The sequence below is a fragment of the Oryx dammah genome, unplaced genomic scaffold, assembly GCF_014754425.2.
Source record: "Oryx dammah isolate SB20612 unplaced genomic scaffold, SCBI_Odam_1.1 HiC_scaffold_27, whole genome shotgun sequence".
Classification (NCBI taxonomy): domain Eukaryota; kingdom Metazoa; phylum Chordata; class Mammalia; order Artiodactyla; family Bovidae; genus Oryx; species Oryx dammah.
Genome location: NW_024070211.1, coordinates 44,243,675 through 44,259,424, shown reverse-complemented (window position 1 = coordinate 44,259,424; position 15,750 = coordinate 44,243,675). Strand labels below are relative to the sequence as shown.

Genomic DNA, 15,750 nt, shown 5'->3' with positions numbered 1-15,750 from the left:
AATTGGTGTCTTGATTCAACATTGTAATTAAAGAACATTAAGTGGCTTAAAATCACATTTTAAAGCTATACTCTCTGTCTTTTAATAGAGTTGTACAAAAAAACAGTGTTTGAGGTTATTTTTAATAGGGTTGTACAAAAAAAACAGTGTTTGAGGTTATTACACAGTTATATTAATTTTAAATGATAATGTAGTCAGTCAGCGTGTAGAGTGCCTACTATATCCAAATCCTTGTGCTATATCTTTCATGTTATACATTACTACATATTATTGTAAGATTGCATACATGTACATATATACTGTCTGCATAAGTGTTCACATCACTTGTGAAATAGAAGTTCTGCAGTTCACTCACAAGCCATAATAAAGAAACATATATAGGAAAAAAGTTACAGTGAGTTACTCATATGCCTTTTTATGAACTCTGGATGTGAATAAATTATCGAAATAATTGAGTACCAGGTAGCTGTTGATTTTACTGATAATAATATTAAGTGCAGAAAGTGAATTATGTATTTACATTGGATTTGAATAATGTGACTTTGGCAAATATTAAAAATAATTAACTTTAGGCCAATTTAAGCTAGCCCTTTAGCTCAGGAAAGAGATAATAAGTAGAAATAGAAATTATTAAACACAGTTGAAAAAGTAGTTGACATAGAAAAAGTAGAGCTGTAGATAGAGTCATGTTAGGCTTAATCTAAGGAAAGAGATGCTGTATGTCTGGATGGTTCCATTTGAACAGTTATAATCCCAGTGGATCCCTAAGGGAAATATGATTATTTTATATTTGTTTTGTAATTAATTTTCTTACCTTTTGATTTCCTCAGTGATTATAATCCATAAGCCATTTTCAGAAAAAGTAAGCCATAAGCCAGTGAACTCCAGTGTGGGTGTTCATCAGAATAACTGTGATATTTGTTAGGAATATAGAGACCCTGGGTACACCCTAAACCTACTAAGTCAGGATCTATGGGTGGTGGGGTTGTGTCATCACACAATCTCTGACTCCCAGGAGATTTTTGAGAACCACTGTCCTAAGCAAGTAATCAGTTTCAGTTCTTGAGCCAGTGTATTACAAGTGAAAACTTAGAAACACTGATTTATAGGTAAATCTCCTGCTATTTTCACTTGTGTGAATCATTTCATTAGGGCTCCTGAGGAAACTGACAAGTCAACTGTTTTATTTAACATGGTCAAGTGAACCAGTCCATCACAGTTGCCAGCATTTAATACTTACCCAGATGTGAAATTTATTTATTATCATTACTGTTTTGCTTAAGGTAAAATACATCAAGTGCCTTTGACTACTTGCCAATTTTATGAAAGAAATTTTCTAGATTTCACCGTCTCTCTTTGAGAATATTCTGTAAATGTTTATGTTCTGTTGAATGAAGCACAAATCTCATGAACAATCTTGTTTTTATCTTTTGGTAGCATTTATGTATCTTCTGTATCAGGTGGGGGGAAAAAGAAAATACCAAAAAATAGTAAGTTTGTTTTTTATTCAGCGCCCAAACTATGAATTCGCTGCTTTCATTGTTATTAATATAAACTTTCACTTAGTGTGCACCTGGGCAATCTGTTTTTTAACCACCTATGAGGAAATTCAGAAAAAACTATATGAAGAGATTGACCAAGTTTTGGGGAAGGGACCTATCACTTCAGAGAAAATTGAGGAGCTCAGGTAAGAACCTGAGGAAAGGGCCGGGGGCGGGGGGTGGAGATCTTTAAAATTTGAATTGGTTTATCTTATTTAAAACGAGTGCTAATATGGAGGAAAGCTATGTATTTTTACAGGACTTAAAGTATTTACATATAGATTTTAATAGATGACTTAATTTGCTTTTTAAAATCATAAGGTAGTCTTGGGAAACTTTTACATGGGCCTATATAAAATAGCATCAGTGATGTCTAATAAGTGGAACATTCATACATTGATGGTAGGAATGCAAAATGGTACAGTTCTGTTGTAAAACAATGTGGCAGGATCTTATGAAATTGTACAGTATGACCCAGCAGTTCTCCTAGGCATTACCAGAGAGAAATGAAAACATGTCCACACAGTAACCTGTATGCAAACATTTATTGCAATATTATTCATAATAGCAAAAAGCAGGAAGTAGTCCAAATATTCCTCAACTGTTGAATAGATAAATTGTGTTATATCCATATAATATAATAGTACCAAGTAATAAAAAGTAACATAAAATCAATACACAAAACATGGATAAATCATATTATGCTAAGTGAAAAAAATCAAGCACAAAAATAGTCTACAGTGTGTTTCATTTAGGTGACTTTCTGGAAAAGGCAAAGCTATTGTGACAGAAAGTAGGGGAGTGATGGCTGGGGCCTGAAATGGGGAGGAGATAACTGCAAAGAGGCATGAGGAAAGTTTTCTAGGGAGAGGGCACTGTTACGTATCTTTCTTGTGGTTGTAGTCACACAGTCATATATGATGACTAAAATTCATCAAACTGTACAGGTAAAATAGATAACATTTTTATGTGTAAGTAATACCTTAGTGTAAAAGATTTTTTAAAATAGCAACTGTGACTTCTTAGGGGGTTGGAAGTCTGAGACTGGGTAGCAAGCAACCTTACTTTGGAGCATCTGTCAACTATAGAAAAGAAGATACGGATACAGCCATTAGAAAGAACTCGAAACCATAGATTTCCCAAGGAGACATTTGTTAGGAATTCTTTAAAATGTTGAAAGCTTTATTGATTACAATTTAAACAAGTAATACATACTTGTTTTTTGAAGTTTTTATTATGCAGAAGTGTATGACATAGAAGGTGAATGTCCTTTGTAAATGAGGACAAGAGAGAGAACAGTTGTTAACTATCTACATTATTTTTCCAGACTTTTTCTATACATATATATGTATGTATGTAAAATGAAAAATTTTAAAACATTTTTAAGTACAAAGCATGTAACTCTTCTGTAAATTCCATGTTTTCTCTTAATGTGTTGGAGACAGTGTTCTATACATAGTAACTCCACCACATCTAGTCAGTAAGTAAGTTTTGTTGATTTTATTTTCCAAACAGCATTTAGTTAGAAGTTTAGTTTTAGTTCTTTCCATTGTCCCCCACCCATGAGGAGTACCACCAACTTGTCTGGGGCATTTCAACAGCCTTGTGTCTTTCTTCCTCCTATGAAAGTGAAAGTGAAACACTCTCAGTCTTGTCTGACTCTTTGTGACACCCATGGACTATATAGTCATTGGAATTCTCTAGGCCAGAATACTGCAGTGGGTAGCCTTTTGCTTCTCCAGGGGATCTTCCCAACCTAGGGATCAAACCCAGGTCTCCTGCATTGCAGGTGGTTCTTTGCCAGCTGAGCCACGAGGGAAGCCCAAGAATACGGAAGTGGGTAGCCTATCCCTTCTCCAGTGGATCTTCCCGATTCAGGAATTGAACTGGGGTCTCCTGCATTGCAAGCAAATTCTTTACCAGCTGAGCTACTCCAGATTGCTCTTGGAGCCAGTGACTGTACAGTAATCTCTTCAGGTGCTTTAAAAATATACATAACCTGAGACTAATCCCAAACCAACAATCTCTGGGCATCAGTTTCAGAAGCTTCTCAGATGATTTAATGTGTAGTTAAAGTTGAGAATCACTGTGCTAGTCATCTTTCTGTATCTGGGGAGTTGTATCTGATCATGCTGCTGCTAAATCGCTTCAGTTTGTCCGACTCTGTGCAACCCCCTAGACAGCAGCCTACCAGGCTCCCCCGTCCCTGGCATTCTCCAGGCAAGAACACCGGAGTGGGTTGCCATTTCCTTCTCCAATGCATGAAAGTGAAAAGTGAGTGAAGTCGCTCTGTTGTGTCCAACTCTTCATGACCCCATGGACTGCCAGGCTCCTCCGCCTGGGATTTTCCAGGCAAGAGTACTGGAGTGGGGTATCTGATCATACTCCCCTGTTTAAAATCCTTCAATGACTTCTGGTTGCCCTTAAGATAAAATTTATACCCACTAACTTGGCTTATGAGGCATTTCAGCTTTACTGAAATTCTTTTGTTTCTTCAAAAGTGAAGCACTATTTTTAATCTTCTGACTTTTGGCTACATTCTCTCTTCCTCTGTCCTCTAGCTGAGTCCAGTTTTTTCTTCAGGTCTCAGGCTAAGTGTTTATTCATCTGCAAAGTCCTTTCTCCAGTTGGGTGCTCCTGCCATGTAGTCCCCAACACCCTGAACTTCCTTTATCATAACAGTTACTATGCCTTTTTAATTGTTCATCCTTGGTGTCCCTTCCTCTGTCCTTTCCCCTGCCGACTAGACTTTGAAATTCTTTGAGGGTTTTGTCTTGTTGACTGTTGCAGCGTAGTATCTGATGCAGTGCTTCTAATGTAGTAGGTACCTAAAAATATTTGTTCAAAGAGGAAAGGATGTTTCCTTTTTTGTTTTTGATGTTTTTAGAAATTATATAAATCAATATTCCTATGCTTACATCTTTGCAAATATTCCCAAATCTTTCTATTAATAAGGTCCGAGAAATGAGATAATTATTTAAGAATGTATACAGTAGTGTAGTGTTTACGATTAGGGGCTATGGGGTAACAGACTTGGGTTTGAATCCTGTCAATACCATTTACCTGCTGTGTGATCTTTTTTTTTTTAATTAATTAATTTTAATTGGGAGGCTAATTACTTTACAATATTGTGGTGGTTTTTGCCATACGTTGACATGAATCAGCCATGGGTGTACATCTCAAACTCCCCTCCCACCTCCCTCCCCATCCCATCCCTCTGGGTTGTCCTAGTATACCAGCTTTGAGTGCCCTGTTTCATCCTGCTGTGTGATCTTAAACAATTGCCTCATTTTTAAAATCTGTAAAATTAAAAACAATAATACCCATGAGTTTCTTATAAGGATTAAATGAAATACTGCATAGAAACTATTTAACAGAACTGGTGCATAGCAAGATTTCAATATATTTTAGCTTTTATTCCTCTCCTTGTAATGCAAACTTTATATTTTCATATATATTGCCAAGTTATCCTTCATCAGAGATTCTCTGGTGGCTCAGATGTAAAGAATCCGCCTGCAATGTGGGACACCTGGGTTCAGTCCCTGGGCTGGGAAGATCTCCTGGAGGAGGGCATGGCAACCCACTCCAGTATTCCTGCCTGGAGAATCCCCATGGACAGAGAAGCCTGGAGGGCTAGTCCATGGGGTCGCAAATAGTCAGACATGACTGAGCGACTAAGCACAGCACAGCATCCTTCAGTAAGGTTGTACCAATTTATACTTCCCCCAAGAGAATATGAATGTCCATTTCCCTATTTTTTATTAGCATTTTCTAACAGTACTCTTGTTCTTATTTGTTAATCTGGCAGGTAAAAAATTTTGCTTTAATTGGCAGTCTTTCCATTGTTAATGAGGTTGAGTAGTTGAGTATCATTTATGTTTCCATGACATTTGCAATTTTTTTTCTTTTTTTGTGGATTGCTTTTATATTTTCTGTCCATATTCCTGTTGGGATGTTTGATCATTTTAATTTGGGATTTTAAAGAGCTTTGATGCATTAAGGATATATTTACAGTAAATAATTTTTCTACTTGGCTTTTAATTTTACTTAATGATGAGTTCAAGTATGTAGAAGTTTTTCCATGGTCATGGTGTTTCTCTTTATGATATCCATCATTGTTTCAATATTTTTTCTAATTTTGAAGTAGAAAAGTCTTATTAAAATTTTTATTAGATCCTTTATTAAAAATAAAGGATGCTTCTGCACACAAATTTTTAAAATATTGTTTTGAGTTTTCTTCTGGTACTTTTAAAGTTGTTTTTATTTGTTTAAATTCTTACTCACCTAAACCTAAACTTTATATCCTTCTAGTATACACTGTGTTTTAAACAAATAAGAATTATGATGACTATTCCGTTAGGAAGGTTATTAAAATTGTTGAATGACACTTTAAAATGTATATACATTTCAAATTGATTCTCCCAAAATAAGGATCCTCAAAAAAAAATTTTTTAAACAGGTATTGTCGGCAAGTGCTTTGTGAAACTGTTCGGACTGCCAAACTGACCCCAGTTTCTGCCCGTCTTCAAGATATTGAAGGAAGAATTGACAAATTTATTATTCCTAGAGAGGTAGGAAACATTTGGTATTCTTAACCCATTCAGTTATTCTTTTCTTTTAGTGTGTATTTTTAAGCTTTATTGTTTAAAGTATCCAATAAATGCTACCTATTGTTAAATAAAAGCCAGTTATTTTAAATTACAAAATAATATATGCTTGTTTTAAGGTTCAAACAATGTAAAAGAAAGACTCCTTTCTCCCTAGGTCCTACTGTGAATCGTTTAGTGTATATTTTGTAGGTTTTTTCCTGTGTATATGTATTACTCTATGTATATATACATATATATGTATGTATTTTAAAAACCTAATTTATATGTGAAAATATACTGTTTCTATGTTGTTTTTAATTTCTTCTTTTATTGAGGCAATTAATACAACTGGCACTTACTGTGGATCCAATTCATTATTTTTAATGGATGTATAGTACTGCATTGTATGAATGGACCATAATTTACGTAGTGCTTATTGATGAAAATTTAGATTGACATTAATTTTTTTCATTACTACAAGTTGCCTCTAAAAGGCAATTTATATTTTGAGCAACAGTGTATAAGACTGCTTTTCCTCTCCATATTCTTTACTACCTCTGGATTTATGAGTCTTTTATATATTATGTGAATCATATATAAAAATTTATCTCATAATTTTAATTTGCTTCCCCTATAATTGGAGAAATTGAACAGCTTTTCATCCGTGTACTCACAGTTTGTATTTCTTTTGTGAATTATTTTCTTTCTAGTGAGGTTATATGTCTTTATGTAGATTATACATATTAATTCTGTTAGTTATATGGCAAATCTTTTTTCTCTGTCCGTTGTTTATCTTTTACTAGTTTTATGGTGTGTTTTGTTTTTACTGGCTGCCGGTTTTAAATTTTCACATAGTGAAGTCTGTTATTCTTTTATGACTTCAGTATTTTGTGACATGCTTAAGAGATACCTTCTCACTATGAGATCACCAAACTAATGGCCTGTGTTTTCTACTGTTATGTAATATTTTTATAAGTTGGCTTTCTGGGAGTCATTTTGTCTCTGTTAGACTTTTCATAACCAGAGTATTTTTTTATTTTTTTTTTGCAGACCCTTGTCTTGTATGCCCTTGGAGTCGTGCTTCAGGATCCCAGTACTTGGTCATCTCCGTACAAGTAGGAAATTTCTGTCATTGTCTTTGCAGTTCTTAATTTTTATGAGTTTGCATGTTTTGTGTTCTCTTTCTATGTTTTGAGGAGAAATTCAGTATGTAACAGTGATATAAAAACAGAAAGCCACTGCCTTCCCTGTATATCTTCTGCTCAATGCTTTTTCTTTCATGAATCTGCTGTCTTCTACTCTTTATTTCGCCTATTACCACTTCTGTCCCAAGATCTATTTAAGTACTTACTCTCTACAGTTATCCTTTAATTTCATTGGTATTTTGGTGTTCGGTTACCGGTAAATGGGTGTTGCGTGTGCAGTTTCTTTGTTTTCATTCTATTGGTCTCAGTTATTAAGCTCTTTGGCTGAATTCAGAAAATAGGTATTGTGTGTATATTGTGTGTGAGAACAGCAAGGGAGGGGAAGGGTGAAGAACAAAGCTGATACTGCTTGCCTCCTCAGTAGGCATCTGGTAAAATCTGCCTTAAAGAAGTAGGTTAAGATCTACTGGCCTGAAAGAAGGTTATGTGTTGAGTTGATGAGGGCTAAGACAGCTATGTGACAGGCAGGGGGCAGAGTTGATGGCATAGTTGAAGTAAAAGAAAAACCTACTTCCAGAGTATAAGGCTGGGACATTTAAGCATTAAGTAATTCTAGTTTTTCATGTTACAGTGATATTAAAGGGAAATCTATTGAGAAATTAAATAATAGTACTTCAAAATCTACTAAAAAATTAAGTAAATTTAGTATTCCAAGGGGCTTTCATAGCAGAATTAAAGATATACATTTGTGAAATAAAAATGTTATAACTTATAGTTATAAAAAATTAAAATTTCACATTTCAAAATCTTAAAAAAATTCTCATATGGAAAAATGCCAAATTTTTGATAAACTTTTAGATGTAATACAAAAAAGCATAAGAACTTTGCTAGAACTTTTGACACTATTCCTATCCTCAAAACACTCAGAGAATCAGAGTCACAGATTGAAGATACAGAAAGAAATATATGCTAAAATGTAGAAGTCATTTTTAGGAATCAAATGCAGTCAAATTTAGGAAATGTTATTGGTGACGTTGTATGCCAGGGAAAAGGCTTCTTCAGTTGGATACCTCATGGTCCATCCCTTGTGGAAACTCCAGAGATTAATTGGTGTCAGTGCCTTGAGATGATCCTTGAGAGACTGCATCCCACTAGCTGAAATGTACATAGGACTGAGGTAGACCCTATAGAGACGATTGACTAATTACAGTTTAAATATAATTATCACATAGAGGAAGATGGAGAGATTGAGTTTTTCCACTAAATTTAATGCTCTTGAGATCAACAAGGGGCGTTGCATATTTTTTATGGCTGAGTAGTAGTCTACATGTTCAGAGTTTGTTTAGCTTCCACCCTTTGACCCACTAAGGACATTTGGCTTGTTTCTGATATTTTGCTTATATGAATAAAGCTCTTATGAACACTTGTGTACAAGGTTTTGTGTGAACATGGCATTTCATTTCTTAGGAAAAATGCCAGAGTATGATTGGCTATATGGTTAGTGCATACTTAATTTCACAAGAAACTGCCAGACTATTTTTTATAGATTCTCAGCAGCAGTGTTTGAGAGATTTAGCTTCTCTGTAGCCTCAATAGCATTAACTATTGTTTCTATTTTTTATTTTAGTTCTAATGGGTATGTGGTGATGTTTCATTGTGGTTTTTAGAAGTTTTCTTTTTGAGTAACTGACATTACCTTATTCTCCTTATAGAAACTGTCTAGACATTTATTTATAGAAATAAATGCATTGTTGCTTTTATTGTGTTGGCGGTGTCTCAGAGGAAGAAACCCTGACTCCAATTCTGTGATTTAAATTGATAATAATGTAAATGCATCACCGACTCGATGGACATGGGTTTGGGTGGACTCCGGGTGTTGATGATGGCCAGGGTGGCCTGGCGTGCTGCGGTTCATGGGGTCGCAAACAGTCGGACACTACTGAGCGACTGAACTGAACTCTAAACCAAATAATGAAATATTATCAACTTAAAAAAAAAGACTGAAATAGAATTCTCAACTAAAAAGAACTAAGGCAAACATTAAAATGCTTAGTATGGACTGAGACCAAGATGGTGATATAGCAGGCTTGTGAATTTCCTTCCTCACACAGATGCTCTGAATGTAGAGCAATTCCCTCTGAGAAAAATCCAGGAACTAGCTGAGTGACTCCTCCACATTAGGTAAATGAGAAAATACCTGCATTGAAACAGGTGGGAAAGGCTGAGACACATTCTTGCCATAAACTCCACCCCCAGCACAGTGCCGTACAATCTGGAGGGAACATCCAACTCTCAGCTGCTTCTTGAGGATCAAAGGCTTTGAACCACACATTCTGTGCCGCAGTTTTAAATGCTCCCACCTGAGGGATGGGCTTCCAAAAGATCTACTTCAAAAGCCATCTGAGCTTGCGTTCCTGAATCACACAGGACTGTAGCAAAGAAGCAGTTCTTAATGGGAGCATGTTGGGAGCACAAGCATTCACCATGGCTGTTCCCATAGGGCTCAGCACAGAGGGAACAGGCAAAAAAGCCTATCTCCCACTCTTTCCCTGGAAGGGGGTTGATTGCTTACTTTACAAGCTGCTACCTGAAGATCCAGCTTCTTAATGAGCATGCATTTAGAAATACTGGCTGAGATCCTCTCCAGAGCCTGCGGGAGTCAGTGGACACACCCCCAACCATAAAACCAAGTTGCCAGCATCTCCCTTTCACACACATCGAGTGTCCCAACTGTTATGGCTGCCATCAAGGGAGGGATATGCCCCAAATTTCCCTGTTCTGTTAACTGGAACATCTTGCATTCATAAGTCCCACAGGATCGTAGCAAACAAAGAAGCATATATTAATGGGAATGGAGGTACTGGCTGTGGTTAGCCCCCACATTTCAATGCAGAGGGAGCCGGCAAAATGCCTATCTCCCAATCCTTCTCTGGAAGGAGTTTAACTACATACCTAGAAAATTGAGTGTATTTTCAAAATTCTGCAAACCTAGGATTTGGATGGAGAAGGCAATGGGACCCAACTCCAGTACTCTTGCCTGGAAAATCCCACGGACGGAGGAGCCTGGTGTGCTGCACTCCATGGGGTGGCTAAGAGTCGGACACTACTGAGTGACTTCACTTTCACTTTTCACTTTCCTGCATTGGAGAAGGAAATGGCAACCTGCTCCAGTGTTCTTGCCTGGAGAATCCCAGGGACAGGGGAGCCTGGTGGGTTGCCGTCTATGGGGTCACACAGAGTCAGACACGACTGAAGCAACTTAGCAGCAGCAGTATTTGGATAACACTGTCATTTGCTACATATTTTATAATCTTGTGTTGTAAATTGAGTTAAATTCATGATGGAAAATCAAATTGGAATTACCTCTTACCCTGAAAATAAAGAAACAAATAAAATAAGTGTTATGGAAGTTTTTTTAAAAACCTCAGTACTTGAGATTAGGTTACCTATTCATTTTCATTTATTAATCCTTAACATTATGAGATATTTAACAATATAGTTGGATGTCTGTGTCTTTTTTGGAGAAATGTCTATTTGGATCTTCTGCCCATTTTTTGGTTGTGTTGTTTGTGTTACTGATATTGAGCTACATGAGCTGTTTGTATATTTTGGAGATTAATCCCTTGTCAGTCACATCATTTGCTAATATTTTGTCCCATTTTGTGTGTTGGTCTTTTCACTTTGTTTATGGTTTTCTTTTCACTGTGCAAAAAAGTTTTTAGGTTTAACTAGCTCCTATTTGTTAGTTTTTACTTTTATTTTCATTACTTTAGGAGATGAATGCAAAATGATATTGTTGTGTTTTATGTCAAGGAGTGTTTGTCTGCTTGTGTTCTCCTGTAAGAGTTTTATGGTATCCGGTCTTACATTTATATTTTTAATCCATCCTCAGTTTATTTATGTGTACGGTGTTAGAGAATGTTCTAATTTCATTCTTTTAACTGTAGCTATCCAGTTTTTGGACAACACTTATTGAGATTGTCTGTTCTCCACTGTATAGTCTTGCCTCCTTTGTCATAGATTAGTTGACCATAGGTGTGTGGGTTTATTTCTAGGCTTCCCATTGATCTGTGTCTTCAGGCCAAAATCATACTGTTTTGATCATTGTAGCTTTATAGTACAGAATGAAGTCAGGGAGCCTGATTCCTCCAGCTCTGTTTTTCTTTCTCTATATTGCTTTGGTCATTTGGGGTCTTTTGTGTGTCCATACAAATTTTAAGTTTTTTTGTTTTAGATCAGCAAGAAATGCCATTGATAATTTGATAGGGATTGTGTTGAATCTGTAGATTACCTTGTGTAATATAGTCATTTTGACATTGATTCTTTCAATCCAAGAATATGGTATATCATTCCATCTGTGTCATCTTTGATTTCTTTCATCAGTGTTTTATAGTTTTTGGAGTATCAGTTTTTCACCTCCTTGGGTAGGTTTATTCCTAGGTATTTTATTCTTTTTGATGTGATGGTAAATGAGATTGTTTCCTTAATTTCTCTTTCTCATCTTTAGTTGTTAGTGAATATGGCTTAAAACACACGAAAGATGCTCAGCATTACCAATTATTAGAGAAATGCAGATCAAAACTACAGTGAGGTATCACCTCACACTGGGCAGAATGGCCATCATTAAAAAATCTACAAGCAATAAATACTAGAGAGAGTGTGGAGAAAAAGGAGCCCTTCTACACAGTTGATAGGAATGTAAATTGCTACAGCCACTATGGAAAATAGTATGGAGGTTTCTTAAGACTCTAAAAATCAAGCTACCATATGATCCATCAATCCCACTCCTGGGCGTACATCTGGGGAAAACCATAATTCAAAAAGATACATGGACTCCAGTGTTCATTGGAACACTATTTACAATAGTCAAGTCATGGCATCAACCTGTGTTCTTCAATAGAGAAATGGTTAAAGAAAATGTGATACTTATATACAATGAAATATGTTGTTTAGTCACGAAGTCATATCTTACAACCCATGAACTGTAGCCCACTAGGCTCCTCTGAATCTTCCTGACCCGGGGATTGTGTCTCCTGCATTGGCAGGTGGGTTCTTTACCACTGAGCCACCAGGGAAGCCTGCAATGAAATATTACTCAGCCATAAAAGAGAATGAAATAATTCCATTTGCAGCAACATGGATGGACCTAGAGATTATCATACTCAGTGAAGTAAGTCAGAAAGACAAGTATCACATAATATCACTTATATGTGGACTCTAAAAGAGTCATGCAAATGAACTTATTTACAAAACAGAGACAGACTCACAGACTTATAAAACTTTCAGTTACCAAAGGGGAAAAGTGAGAGTGAGGGATAAATTAGGAGATTTGGATTAACATATACACATTACTACATATAAAATAGGTAATCAACAAGGACCAACTGTATAGCACAGGGAACTCTACTCAGTATTCTGTAATAACCTATATGGGAAAGAAACTGGAAAAAGAATAGATCTGTGTGTATGTATAACTGAATCATTTTGCTGTTCACTTGAAATAAATGCAACATTGTAAACCAACTATATTCCAATATAAAATTAAAAAAATTTTTTAAGGAAAAATCTAGTTTCATTCTCTTCTAACCTGGAAACATAGATATCTTCAAGTAAACACTTAGGGTCCCAATTTTCAAGTTAGTTTACAAAAGGAAAAAGCTGATTATATTTGATATAATTTTTCTTTAGACTCTAATGTAAATAGAGTATATTCCAAAAGTAAAAGATAATTTATACTCTTTAAAAAGACTATGAAAGCAGAATTCTTTTTTTTTTTCTCATAGTAGGGTTTAGATCTTTTAAAAACATTTGTTTTTGAGGGGAATTTTTATGCTCCTTGGTGGGTTGATTATTTTGTTTTAATATATCCATTTCCCCATGACTCTTTACAGAGTAAAACTTTTTTTCTGTACAGTAAAAAATCCTTGGTTATGGTGGTTTAGTTGCTAAGTTGTGTCCAACTCTTGTGATCCTGTGGACTGTAGCCTGCCAGGCTCATCTGTCCATGGGATTCTCCAGGCAAGAATACTGGAGTGAGTTGCCTTCCTTCACCACGGGATCTTCCCAACCCAGGAATTGAACCTGGGTCTCCTGCATTGCAGGCAGATGATTTACCAATATTTCCTTCACTTATTAATAAGTCTGGGCCTCATGTAATATAATTTTGATGTGTATAATTTTAAGTCTGGTGACTTCAATTTTAAGAAATGAAATTTAATTGAAAAGGCAATGTAAAATGCTTTGCATATTGATTTGACGGTCTCATGTAATGTATTTTGAACACTCTTAATGTAAATACTCACTATGTGATTTTGTGTGATTTATCCTTACATCTCATAAATGATATAAGTGCCTGTTACGCTTTTATTCCTTGATGGTCTAGAGAAGTGTATTTTGTGCCTATTGTTTAGAAATAATAAAAGTAAGTCAAAAGAGACATATGCTCAGTAGTTTAGGAACATAAAAAGTCAAAGTGAAATATAATGTGACAGCAGTTTCTAGCTTTAGTAGTTTTTAAACTTTATTACATATCTGTGTTCTTATAGTGTAAATATATGCCATGCCAGTGGAGCTATGTTTAACTGGCCCCAATTCTTCTTTTTAGGTTTGATCCAGAGCGTTTTGATGATGAATCTGTAATGAAAACTTTCTCCTTGCTTGGATTTTCAGGCACACGGGAATGCCCAGAGTTGAGGTGAGATGATAAAGGAAAATGAAAGGAAAGAAGTCAGACTTTGTACTTAAAAATTTGACAATCACTGTTGATGAGAATGAACAATCTGTATAAACTGTATAAATTAAATTTAAAAGTTAAATTGTGTAAATAATCATTGATCCTCGGTAACCATGTCACCCTCTTCCTGACTAGGTTCGCCTATATGGTGGCCACAGTGCTTTTGAGTGTTCTGCTGAGGAGACTGCACCTCCTTTCTGTGGAGGGACAAGTTATTGAAACTAAGTATGAACTGGTGACATCATCCAAAGAGGAAGCTTGGATCACTGTCTCAAAGAGATATTAAAATTGTATGCATTTAACTTTGTTGAAGAAAATGATCATTTAGAAAATCTGTATTGAATCCGTTTAGAAACCAAGCATCATTGTATAAAATAAACACCTATTAATAAATACTTCATCATGTAAATTTGGACTTTTGTATACCAGAATTTCTTGATGCACCATATATACTTACATTCATTGGATCAGTATAGTGATCATTTTAATGGGAGGCCTTCTGCTTTTAACTTTTGTCTTATCACTTTCTATGCCATTATTTTCATTTTCCTAGCCTTGGTTTGATTTCTAAAATTAATATTCTTGAAGATAAATTATTTTGCACAGTAATATTTTCCAGATGTTTGTAAAAAAGAAAAATAATATTAACTCCTTTTCATAGTTATGGTAAATCACCTTAAAGGGGGGAAAAAGGACTTCATAATTTTATTTATTGGATTAATGTTTTTATTTTCAAAGTATAAAGCAATTTGTGTTTAATTATTGTTATTAGGTTTGAGTAATTCAGTGAATAATATACCTTGTATTTCCTATTGTGCATTCCCAGACAACAGTGTTCATTTCATGACTTATACATTGCTCATCAATTTGAACAGTTCTGAATCATTTGGAAAATTATATAGTTGTTTTTGAATGTGTTTTGAAATGTCCCTCCTAAGAAGCAAATCAAGAATGAGGCTTGTCTGTCCATTTTTGCTGAAAATCTTAGTAGCACTATATTATTCCACTAATTCTCATTTGTAGAAAAAAACAATTCCTAAATTTATTTATTATGTTATATCCTAACCATAATGAACTTATGATTAAGAAATGAGAGAACATTAACTAAAAACCAAACCAAATTTTAAAAAAGAAAACAAATATGGGTGAAAATATTTGCAGTATATATGACAGAAAGGGATAATATCCCATATTACATATAAAAAGCTCATACAAGTTGGCAAGAAAACGTGCAGTAGATAAATGGACAAAACAGCTTCTACTGGGAAACAGCTAATAAGCTTTTAGAAAAATGATTAATCTCATTAGTAAGAATTAGTAAGCAATACTTCTTTATTGGAGCTTTTTCAAAAATATTTGAAGTATCGTTCCAGATTTACATTTTAGTACTGATAAGTTTTATATTTAATACTTTTTTATTGACAGCATTGTATTTTAGTTTTGCTTTTTTTTTTTCTGGTTATATTGTTCTTGAAGAATTTCTTTTAAATACGTTTTTAAAAAGGTAACTGAAGGAAATATGCCAAGTGCCAATAGAGAGGAAAGGAAGAATAATGATAAATGTTTGCAAATGGACTTATTATTGACATTGCTGAATTTCTCTTGTAATTTTAAGTTTCAAGAATGTACTCTGGTTAGAGTCATTTTATGCTGTGTTTATGGTTATATAGCTAACATTTCAGACCTAATAGTGAGTTGTTAAACATAGAAACTAAGTAATAACTAGATGCAGCCTTTATTTC

The 15,750-nt window shown here is 35.0% G+C and overlaps 1 protein-coding gene across 2 annotated transcripts in view; it reads left to right on the top strand.

Moving 5' to 3' along the window:
- The window catches only part of LOC120854596 (cytochrome P450 20A1), a 41,601-nt gene extending 26,834 nt beyond the window's left edge, over positions 1 to 14,767 (top strand). For both annotated transcript variants that reach the window (XM_040228762.1, XM_040228763.1), the window contains exons 9-13: positions 1,567 to 1,687; positions 6,001 to 6,112; positions 7,181 to 7,245; positions 13,880 to 13,969; positions 14,144 to 14,767. In XM_040228762.1, coding sequence (XP_040084696.1) covers positions 1,567 to 1,687; positions 6,001 to 6,112; positions 7,181 to 7,245; positions 13,880 to 13,969; positions 14,144 to 14,294 — 539 coding nt within the window. In that variant the 3' untranslated portion in view covers positions 14,295 to 14,767. The remainder of the gene's footprint in view (positions 1 to 1,566; positions 1,688 to 6,000; positions 6,113 to 7,180; positions 7,246 to 13,879; positions 13,970 to 14,143) is intronic.
- Positions 14,768 to 15,750: the final 983 nt, after the last annotated feature.